General features: G+C 34.7%; 1 protein-coding gene across 29 annotated transcripts in view; it reads left to right on the top strand.

Annotated features, from left to right (window-relative positions):
* The window catches only part of igsf9bb (immunoglobulin superfamily, member 9Bb), a 176,272-nt gene that overhangs the window by 143,857 nt on the left and 20,331 nt on the right, over positions 1-12,084 (top strand). For 17 of the 29 annotated variants that reach the window (XR_012396799.1, XR_012396798.1, XR_012396797.1 and 14 more), the window contains exon 17: positions 1,200-1,245. Coding sequence is in view for 26 of the 29 variants with exons in the window: in XM_073935367.1 (XP_073791468.1) it covers positions 1,200-1,245 (46 nt within the window). In the remaining 3 variants the exon portion in view is untranslated. Of the gene's footprint in view, positions 1-1,199; positions 1,246-7,980; positions 8,140-12,084 lie in introns of all 29 variants that reach the window. The other 12 variants (XM_073935381.1, XM_073935379.1, XM_073935380.1 and 9 more) reach the window with 3 other exon arrangements.

The raw sequence follows: 12,084 nt of genomic DNA, 5'->3' as shown, positions 1-12,084 counted from the left end.
AGTATACAAAGAAACATTTACATTTCTAAATATTATCTTGAATGTAACTACAATGTTATTAGAATGTAATGACATAGACATTACAATGTAACAAAGTAGTAATTACATACAAAATAAAAAAGTAACATAATACATATTGTGTACATGTGTACTGTGTATACTTATGTCTATAACTATAATTTACAAAAACTGTACATGAACTATACATAAACAAATTTACAATACTAGCCTAGATGTAAAAAAAAAACAATGTTATTACAATGTAATTACAATGTTATCACATAGTAATTAGAATGTATTCACATAGTAATTACATCCAAAATAAAAATTGTAATTGCATATGTACTAAGTATATTTACATTTAAATACACAAATACTGTACATAAAATATACAAAGAAAGATTTAAGTTTATAAATATTATCTTGAATGTAATTACAACTACAGGTGGTGATGTGACTTCAGTGGTTTAACTATAATCATACAACGCTCCAGGTTTATTTGTCTGCCAAAATTGTAAAAATGACTTTGTTCACCAATGTCTTCTGCGTCAGATTAGGGTGCATGTTTACTACAGGCAATACAGTGCTTGCATGCTGTGCTGTTGACTAATGGTAAAATGTTTAAAAGATATTAGCAAACAAATTGCATTTAGATTTTTTTAGATTTAGTTTTTGAAGCTTTGTATAATTACAGTTAAAGTCGAAAGGGAATGTTTTGACTGTTTTTGGTTCCTTTTATGGAGTTTGAACTTTCTGTGGAGGATGGAACAACTCAGATTTCATATTCATTTGTTTTTAAAAGATGATTAAAGGTCTCAGGGGATTGAAGCAACATTACGGTATAGGTAGTTGATTAATGTCAGAGTTTTCATTTTTTGTGTGACCTAATCCTTGAAAGTTCGAGCATGAGGCAAACAATCAATGGTATTCAACCCTTTCTCCATCATCTTCTGTCGCTACTTACCATCAGTGATCTCCATCTGACACAAAAAAATGTGGGTTTAGACCAAGCACTCAAACCTAGTGTGAATGGCAACTTTAACATCAAAAGACATTCTCAAGGTTTAAATAAAAGACAACTAATGAAGCTTCAGAAATCTAAACAGGCTTGTAGGATGTTTTTCAACAGAAAATGTGTCTGATTATGCCTGTCTGAAATCAGTAATCACGTTCTTTCTTTCTGCTTTTGTCTTCAACAGATCCCCCTCTGTCTATAACACACTGCAGAAAGAGTGTGGAGACTCCGTAAGTAGTGTCTTTAAAGAACTTCCTCATCCTCACTTTGTTCCTCAGTTTATTCAGACCGATAGTAGAGCGTGTTTCCTAAATCAATTCATTCGACAGACAAACCCTCTCGTTTAAAGATCCCATTGGAAGAGCATTAATAACTGCTCAGTGATTCATAGATGTACTGTAGTGTATTCATAGGATGAACCTAAAGTTAATTTCATCAAAGAGCAGTTTCCTCATGTGTCTATTAGTATGGATTGCTAAATAGTTCACACAGGTTTTATTTCATTTGCAGTTTAGATTAGAGCTTCTCTGCCTTTTAAGCCTAAAGTATATTTACTTTCTGGATTAAATTCCAGCATTCCAGAAAGAGGACCAGTCTTAATCAGTCTTCATGATAACAAATAAATCTACAAAATATATTAGACAAACTAAACTTTAAATAAGTGTTTTCATGATAAAACTGCATTAACAATGTATTTTTTTAAGGTATTATTCATTTTACGTGGTCTATGCTGTAAAAATATCCGTTAAAGTTCAGTTTACTATATTTTTGTTTTCTGTTTATTCACACTAATCTATTGTATTATTGGACCTTGATCTCTGCTCAGAATGAATCGAGGATATCTTTTTTTTTTTTGGTTTAAGCTCATTATAATGCTTGTTTTTTCTATATTTATATACAGTATAAACAGATTAAATACAGGAATGGAAAACAGAGCGCTTATTTATAATCACAGCTGTCAGTCAGGGCACGCTCTTTCTTTCTGAGTCATTGCATCTTTGCTGTGTGTAGTGTAAATGCAGGTATCGGATATGAGATGTAAGTGTTGTCAAAAATATATATGTGAAGAGTTTAGATGCAAAAACCTCTCAGAGCCATCTGAAATTTCCTTCGAAAATTAGCAATTTTTTACACTCCTATGTTTATGTTGAGCTATTTCATTTTAAAGACCTTAAAAAGAGTGTATTCGTTTGCCATTAACTTGAAATTAGTGAACTTACACACAAGAGCCTGATGAAAATCAGAAAATTTCAAATGGCTTTTAGACGTTTTTGCATCTGAACTCTTCATATAGTCAAATATTGACAGTCAGAAAATGTAATTGACCATCAAGATCTGCAGTGCAATAGGGTATATGCCGAGCTAGTGCTGTTCCCATGCTGATACACTTCCGGTGATCTGTGACCTTTTTTTCATTTTATACGGTTCCTTATACAGCATCGATGTTGTAATGTCATTAAAATACATTAAGTTAAATAAACTTTAGCATTTATTTGGTTGCTCAAGCGTAAAACGAGACAAAAAGCTGTTTACTCACACGCGCTGTCAGAATCGGCAGGCTAACGCAGAAGCTCCATTGAATATACTGGTGTAAAATAAATGCTCATATTATAAAGATATGGCAAGGGAAATGTAATTTAATGCAGTGCTTATTGTACAATCTGAGACCCACTTTAAATCGGATATCACTCAGCTAGTGGAGATCGCTCATTTTTAAAGAAAACAGACCTTAAACGCATCGGATTTTGCATTGGTATTCAATTCACCGGAAGCGCTTAACCCAGGTTACTGGCAAATTAAAAGTCCTATTACCATGCTTCGGCATATACCCCATTGCTGCCAAAGAGACAGCAAAGCAGGAGCATTTTGTATTTTATCTACCAGCAGAGGGTGCACATTAGTAACATAAGATGTCTGAAGTGAGAGATCTGCTACACGTGTGCCTGTATCTGGCCCAGCTGCAGAATCAACTCACCTGGGTGTGATTTCAGTGATCTTGCAGATGTTATGTGTAAATAATCTTTAAGACCACAATTGCTTGAATAATACAGTGAGGGATTCACAAGTAATATAAGTTTACAAGTATAAATTTACAAATGATTTCATTTACAACAGCATTTCAGAATTATTTTGAAGGCATAGACATGTTGCAGAAGGGTGGCTTTGAGGATTTTTTTTATCAATTATCTATTTATCTATGTATATATATGTATTTTTATTATTATTTTTTTTTTTTTTGGCCACTTTTATTGGTTATATTTTATTGGAAGAATAACTTGGTTCAGATCAGGAAATGATCTGACCTGACAATAGAACAAAAGTGACAAAAAGTGATAAAATCCAAATAAAAGTGGCAAAAAATAATGTTTACAGTGTCATAATTACACACTAGACCAGGATAAAATAACTGTTTTGCTGTGAGATACTATGTTTTAGGTATGGGTTGAAAGTTTTTATGTTTCTTTTTCAAAACTGGTGTTTAGATTTTAGATATATTATATATAGTGTATGGTAGTATATTAAATATAACTATGGTAAATATAAAGCATAAAATAACTACATATCAAATTCACAATCAAACCTAATCTACCAAACCCAACTATAACAGTTGCAGTACACACACCACTTCCGGTGTGCAACTCGCTTAAAGGGATAGGTCACCCAAAAATCTTGCAACTCAAACAATTTACTCAACCAGTGGTTGCAAACCAGTTTGAGTTTCTTTTTTTTGTTGATCACAAAATGAGATATGTTTTTACAAATCTGGCCACCTGCAACCATCGACATCCATAATCAAAAAACCAAACACCATATAAGTCAGTAGCTATCCTCTTTTGTGTACAGCCGAAGAAAGAAACTCATAAAGGTTTGAAACAAGTAAAGAGTGAGTAAATGATGACAGAGGTTTCATTTTTATATGAACTATCCCTTTAAGGCTCTTGCTGTTTGTGTTGTCAAACTGACAGCTTGCATTTGCGTCAAGTCATTGGAAGAGAGGCCTGGTAAAAAAAAAAAAACTATCTCCCAAATTTTGAATTTGGACTACAATAGCTATAGTTGTTTTCCCAGAGATGGGTTGCGGCTGGAAGGGCATCCGCTGCGTAAAAACGTGCTGGAAAATGGTTCACTCCGCTGTGGCGACCCTGGATTAATAAAGGGATTAGGCCGACAAGAAAATGAATGAATGAATGAATGAATGAGCTATAGTGTCATTTCTACTGCACCTTTAAGTGGCACTGGCATCCTGAACCAACAAAATCTGTGTTCTGATTCGATACAGTACCAGTAAGGGGTAGCAGTGGTTTTGGTATCCAACCGTAGTTGTAAATTTACACAAAACTGGCCTCAGGAACTTCTCAATATCAGTCAGTTTCTGCACAAACACTGAGTAAAACTGTATAGGTATAATAAAAGTGCTTTTAGTTTACGGTTAAATGTACAGATGTTTAGGTCCATCACAGGAGGGTGTGCAATAATGGATTCCACTCTGATCAACGGCCTGTAAAAGGAACAGATCACCTGAAATTGGTTGTTATGTGTCTCATCATACTGTATGTTTATATTTAAATTGCTCAAATATGATTTGAGAGCTGTGGCAGGGGAGATAATTTGTGTTATAAACATAAATGGACTTATAGGTACTTAAATATTTCATGAGGTATACATTTAGGCTTTTTTGATTATTTGTTTTTTGTAAACATCAAGCAGGGTTTCATAACCTGCCATTAAAACAGCTTTTTAAAAATACAAATGCAACATGCAGCTTAACCCAGTGTGTCAACTGGCATCAAAAATATAAACATCCCCAGAGTTGAAACAGCATGATGTGCCTATTTTGTCTGAACCATTTAATAACTTTGGATGATCCTTTTAATATCAACGATATCTGTAAACCCATCATGCTAAATGGCTTCTAGTGTCTCTAATGTGCTTTCATATATACACATATATTTTTCACATTTGCTATGGTATACTAACAGAATGTGGCAGTTTCTTCTCTTCAACATTTTAATTACTGTAACTAATTATTCCTTCACATTTCAAGAGCTAACATTGTTGACTGGGATTTTCTATAAGGAATTTTTATAACTGTATAATAGAGAGGATGTAACGGTGCTTCCCTGTGATTAATATTTTTATAGCAGTGATTTCTCAGATATTAAACTCGTATCCCTTGATCCTCCTACATATATCTTTCACTAATCTAAATGTAAGTGGGTTAGCTTTGATATGTCAATCATAACCTCCATATAGCGATGCCATTTATAAAACATGTTGCTAGAGCAGTGTACTTTTTTCGTAACATGCTGGAATATGGTATCTGGGTCAAAGTATAGGTTTTAATGTAATTATTATTTTAGTTGAAGAGTTGAAGAATTGAACAGTTGAAGTCAGAATTATCAGACCCCTGTTTAATTTTTTCTCTAATATCTGTGTAACGGAGAGAATTTTTTTTCAACATTTTTCTAAATATAATAGTTTTATTAACTCATTTAAAATAACCGATTTATTTTCTCTTTGCCATGATGACAGTAATATTTGACTAGTTATTTATCAAGAAATTTCTATACAGCTTAAAGTGACATTTAAAGGCTTAACTAGGTTAATTAGGTTAACTAGGTAGGTTAGGGTAATTTGGCAAGTTATTGTATATCGATGGTTTGTTCTGTAGACTATCAGAAAAATCTATAGCTTAAAGGGGCTAATAATATTGACTTTAAAATGGTTTTTAAAAAATTAAAAACTGCTTTTATTCTTGCTGAAATAAAACAAACCAGACTTTCTCCAGAAGAAAAAAAATATTATCAGACATAGTGTGAAGATTTCCTTGCTCTGTTAAATCATTTGGGAAATTTATAAAAAAGAAAAAAAAAGTCATTTAAGGGGGCTAATAATTCTGACCAACTGTATATATGTGTTAACTAAATATCCTTTTAAAATAAAGGCACTGAAGTATATATAGATTAAACATAATCCATTTGTCTGTATCAAATTTTAACGCTTCAAATAACTTGCAATGTAAATGACCGAATTAACTGATCTGTCAAAATGTTGAGGAAATAATATAATATTGTAATTTAATCTAGCAGAACATGAAAGTAATTTATACTGAGTGATTTAAAAAGCCTTACGGAAAAATGAGGCAAGACTTAAAATGAAGAGTACTGAAAAGTTTTTAAGTGGCGCAGTGGGTAGCACTTTCGCCTCACTGCAAGAAGGTCGCTGGGTCGCTGGTTCGATCCTTGGCTCAGTTGGCGTTTCTGTGTGGAGTTTGCATGTTCTCCCTGCGTTCGCGTGGGTTTCATCTGGGTGCTCCGGTTTTCCCCACAGTCCAAAGACATGTGGTACAGGTGAATTTGGTAGGCTAAATTATCCGTAGTGTGTGTGTGTGTGTGTGTGTGTGTGTGTGTGTGTATGTTTCCCAGAGATGGGTTGCGGCTGGAAAGGCATCCGCTGCATAAAAACTTTCTGGATAAGTTGTTCATTCTGCTGTGGTGACCCTGGATTAATAAAGGGACTAAGCCGACAAGAAAATGAATGAATGAAAAGTATTTAGGGGCTACACTGTAATCATTAAATATAATATTTTAATGTGTCGGCTAAGGATTCTTCTAATTATGTCTGAAAGATTTTTTGGTATATGAATATTTTACCACTTCTTCTGAAAATAATATTTTTTTGTAAAGTTTTATGACCGTTATTAAAATGTAAATTCATGACAGCATATGTTTTTATGTTAGTTATGTACTTGAGGTTTTAACTTGATTTTAAAAAAAAGTTTTACACGTGAACTTGATGTTTTAAGTCAGTTTCATACTGTACATGTTGAAATTAACTTGTTAAGTGAATGTGATTCAACTTAAAATGTTTTAAAAAGCAACAGTGTATTAACAACAGTGTATTACAGTGTATTTTTGCTAAAAAAAAAAAACTAAAATAAACTAAAAAAAAAAAAAAAAAAAACAGGAGATCCTAAATATGAAAAAAACACAATGCTTTATTAAGCTTACTGTTTTGATGCTTTAAAATATTTTTTCACCTCTTGATCAATATGTAACATCACAATTTAAATAATAAATAAAGCAAATATGAGACTGGGATTATATAACACTTAGAGATGCTCTGAAATAAAAATATTCTTTTTTTATCATTCTCAAAATATGCTTATAAACAGTAGGGCTTACATTAAGTTTACAGTTCATATTGTGTTTTTTCTCACAAACTTTTTACTTACAACCGTATACATATTGTCAGAACAAGAAGGCTGAATGGATTCAAGCTGACCTCAACTATTTATATATTTATTTAGATCTGCCTTCCTGCAGAGTTCAACTCCAAGCCTGATCAAACATGCCTGAACTAATTAACTAGGACCTGAATAACACTTGGGCTGCGTTCGAAATCGCTTAATACTTAGTTGGTACTGCATTTGAATTTACAACTCAACTGTTTGAAAAGTAGGCTCTATAAGTATGAATGGAACTCGGACGTGACCTATACATGTCAGTTGTCATTCAGGAATTCTCTCGTGGTGCATTATCGGATAGTATAGCGTCCATTCGATGCGCATTTTAGAATCTCGCTGGAAGTAGTAGATCATCCGGCTACTTCTCCCATACTGATTTTCGAATTGTATGAATTCGGACTTACTATGCTATTTTTAGTGTACAATATAGTATAGAAGTATTCAGTTTCGGACGCAGCCTCGATAATTACAGGCAGGTGTGTTTGACATGCGTTGCAACTGAAATCTGCAGGATAGTAGATCTCCAGGAATAAGGTTGGTCATCCCTGATAAACAGTATATGCAGAATGATTAATGTGACACTTCTTAAATGAACATTCCAGTGCTCTCTCAATCATTATTGTTTCCTAAGGTACTTCCTTTACCATGTTTTCCTCTTTCCTTCATTCGTACAGTATCTCTCCATGTCACTGTTGTTTGATTTTGTTTGTATGGAAAGCAGCCTCTCTGGTGGCCAACGTGACCCTTCCCCTCCCCGTCCCTCTCGTCTCTATTGTGTGTCCTGCCGCAGGAGTCCTCTTACCCCTCTGCCTGGCATTGAACCCTACTGGGACGGGCAGGAACGGAGCAGCTGCAGGCCTCCGCCCTCCAGTCCTCTGTGAGTGCCTTATGCCGCATGCGTCCCATGTGCGCTGCTGGGCACGGTTTTCTGGCAGGCTGTGAACCCATGCGCTTTACAAACAGGAGAGCCAAATCTTAAGATACACACACTTAATATATGTTTAGGCCTGGGAAATTAAAGGTGCTTTCTGGGTTATTTTCAATGTACAATACTGTCTGCTAGTATTAGCACCCTTGGTAAATGTGAGAGAAGACTGTGACAAAAATATTTTTATTGTTTAACTTTTTGGATCTTTTGCTCCAAATATATAAAAACTGAAGAGGCTTGAGATTCTTTTTGGATGAGAGTAAACCCTTTGAAACATTTTGTGGGAATTTTAATTTGTACCTTCTGACCAAAACACTAAAGTAACATCTACAATTCTTTTGCTGATTTTTTGGCCACTCGAACTGTCCCTAATTGTGTGCCCTTACTGAAAAGAAGTATACTTTATTTAATTTTTATGAAGTAGGAGAGCGCGGTGCACAAAGTAACACAGGGTAAAATGTAACAGAGTTTCAAGGTTTTTGCTCAGGGTTAACCATGGCATGCCTCCAAGGTTTTCACCACAGTGTCGGCAGATGTGTTCCTGACAATTATTGAAAAAGTTCAGCGAAATTTGGATACGAAACACAGGAGAAAACTTTTTTTTTACACTGGATATTTTTTATAAAAAAAAAAAAACATGCATTAAATCGTATGATGTTGTGATTACCGTCTTCTAGGCTAAAAGAAGGAACTATTTTGAAAGATGTAAAAAGCACACATTGACTGCAAGGCAGTTTTGAAGAAAACACGATACAGCTGGGTTAGTTGTAACCGGGTGTTACAAATAAGCCACACACTGTTGGACACCAATTAAACAAACAAAATATTTTTTGAATTTTGAGTGTAATGTTGGGAACATTTTTAATTAAAAAGTTTTTAAATAGGGCGTCACGGTGGCGAAGTGGGTAGCTCGATTGTCTCACAGCAAGAAGGTCGCTGGTTTGAGTCTCGGCTGGGTCAGTTGGCATTTCTGTGTGGAGTTTGCATGTTCTCTCCAGGTTCGTGTTGGTTTCCTCTGGGTGCTCCTGTTTCCCCCACAAGTTCAAAGACATGTGGTATAGACGAATTGGGTAGGCTAAATCATCCGTAGTGTATGTATGTGTGTGGATGATTGTGAATGGATGTTTCCCAGTGTTTGGTTGCAGCTGGAAGGGCATCAGTTGCGTAAAACATATGCTGAATAAGTTGGCAGTTAATTCCGCTGTGATGACCCCTGGTTAATAAAGGGACTAAGCTAAAAAGAAATTGAATGAATGAACAAACTTTAGCAGCCAGAGTGTGAGAGAGCTTTTGCTTCCGGAGCACTAGCAGATCCCAAAGTGATGCAAATGCTAAAGGCAGGATGTCAACGACTGTGCTCTGTGTGATACTTTCAAGCCAATCAGGGCAGGTGAAACCTCAGAATCTATTCAAGACCCTGAAACAAGATTTTCAACTAAAACTTGTCAGGCCTGTACCAAAAACTTTTTTCTAAAGATTTAGAATAAAGAAATATGAAAACCATACTTGATTTTAAACACTAATTTATCACATTATATATCATTAGAAAAAAATGTATTCTGTTAAAGTTTTTATTTTAAAACTGTTCAGCACATTTAACTTTCCTCAGTCAGAATTTTGGATGCAGGAAGTCACACAGAAGCAACAGCCGACACAGGATTTGACATGGTTTTAAAGCCTTCTTCGCTGGGATATTTTCATAGGTAATTTTTATTCTGGATCTTTGTCAGTGAGGGGTTGGATTTTTTGAACCCCCTGAACCCCCCTGGCTATTTCTATGTCTCCACCTTAACACTGCCCCTCCTAAACATATAATAGACAATACAACTCTGTCCAAATCAGACTTGCAGACTTGTTAGAGACTTGTGTTAGACTCACTAGATTTTTATTCTACTGTAAGAGACTTTTGTAGGCTATTGCAGACTCATGTGTGAAGATGCTGTTTCACTGCAGAGCAATCAACATGTCTCAATAAAGAGTCTCCTGGACTGGGTTCATCAATTTACAACAGTTAGGTGCCGTAACCAGAATAGAGACTGAAATCACCATAATCACAATATAACAGTATAAAAAGGTTTACTTTTAAGTGTGCTTCAACAATAATACACATTAGGTGCACAACTAGTTCCCTTCCCAGTTTTTTATTTGTACTCCAAATAAACATATGAGTATACTAGTAGTTTACTTTTGTAATACATCTAGCAAGTAATTAGTTTGTGAAGGAAGGAAGTAAAGTTGTGATGTGAACAAGTATGGTGTAGTATATTCAGAATTTGGGCTCTGTGATTAACCCATTCAAGAACACAGGCACACTGTCAGTATAAGTCAAGTATACTTAAGTACATTTTAGAGAAGTACTTAATTAGTAGGCTGAAGGTATACTTTATTTTAGTTTATAAGAGGTATACTTATAGCAGACTGGAATTAACTTTTTTTTTGTGTGTGTGAGGGAAGTTTGGCATAACACTTCCAGTTCCTTTGCATCTGTTAATTATTGCTCTGATGGTGGATTCAGTTGGTGGAATTGGAATTTTCAGAGTTTTTGCCATTTTCTTGTAGCCACTTCACATTGTGTGACGCTCAACTAGCCTTCGCCATTAATCACTGCTCTGCTCTTTGCTTTAACCCATTGTGATGAAGACCGAGTGAGTTTGACCCATGTTTTACCTCAGATTTATAGTCCTCTGAAACAGGAGATCATGACTGAATCATTTGCCAGGTTTACTAAGAATAAAAGTAGAAAAGTTCTTGGGTATCAATAACATTATACATAACATTATTAACATATGAGTGTAAATAATTATAGCACACCTACATTAACAACAATGATTTGTTCATTCTTGTTTGTTCGTTCGTTTGTTCGTTCGTTTTAGATGAATTTGCTTGTTTACAGTGAAGTCAAAGGTTGAACAACAAAGCATTTTTATCTCAATTGTCTTTGCTCATATTTACCCAGGGTGCAAATGTAAGTGGAGGGCGCTGTCATTCCTGTTAATGCATATGAGCGTTTGTATCAACACAATTACTGTATTACTTTATTTAATGGAAACCTAGCAGGCAAGATGCATGTTGGAGTGTGTCAAATCATTATTAATAATTATAAACTGAATGATAATGGGAATGTTTGTTATTCACAGTTAAAAAAAATAACTGTTTTGAGACTGAACTAACCTTTATATTTTGGTCAATGTAAGTTGTTAGAAATACTGTTTAACCAAAGATATTTTTTAAAATCATCAGATTAAGCAGCATGAGCATGCATACATTTATCTAGTATACATGCTTTTTGACATCCTTGTGGTTGTAATATGCATTACATAAAAAGTTTTATTTTTATAACAATTAAAATTATTTACCTACAACTTCTTGTCTATTGGCAGCTGCACAGAACATAAACAATTGCTTTAATAAAAAAAAAGAAGAAGAAGAAGTACTGCATGTATGATGCAATTCATCTTTACATTCATGCATTTATTGGAAGAAATGGAGCAACTGGTTTCAATGATATCTGCAAAATGTTAGCTATATTATCATCCAGTTGTCTGATATTCAAAATGTGAAGATATTATGCCAGGGGTGTCCAAACTCTGTCCTGGAGGGCCAATGTCCTGCAAATTTTAGCTGCAACTTGCCTAAACACACTTTCAAGGACGTTTCTAGAAAGCCTAGTAAGAGCTTGATTAACTAGCCTAGGTGTATCTGATTGCGGTTAGTACTAAACTTTGCAGGACACCGGCCCTCCAGGACCGAGTTTGCGCACTCTGTATTATGCCTTTTGTAACACTAGGCTTCCATTTACCTGTTCTGTTTATAACCTTTTGTGTATGTGATGTTTGTGGTAACTTTAAGAATAACAAACATGCAGTCCATAGACTTGGGTTGAAAATAACCTGG

Source organism: Danio rerio, chromosome 21 (assembly GCF_049306965.1).
Source record: "Danio rerio strain Tuebingen ecotype United States chromosome 21, GRCz12tu, whole genome shotgun sequence".
Classification (NCBI taxonomy): Eukaryota; Metazoa; Chordata; class Actinopteri; order Cypriniformes; family Danionidae; genus Danio; species Danio rerio.
The sequence above is the reverse complement of the archived record's forward strand: the minus strand, read 5'-3'. Positions and strand labels throughout refer to the sequence as shown.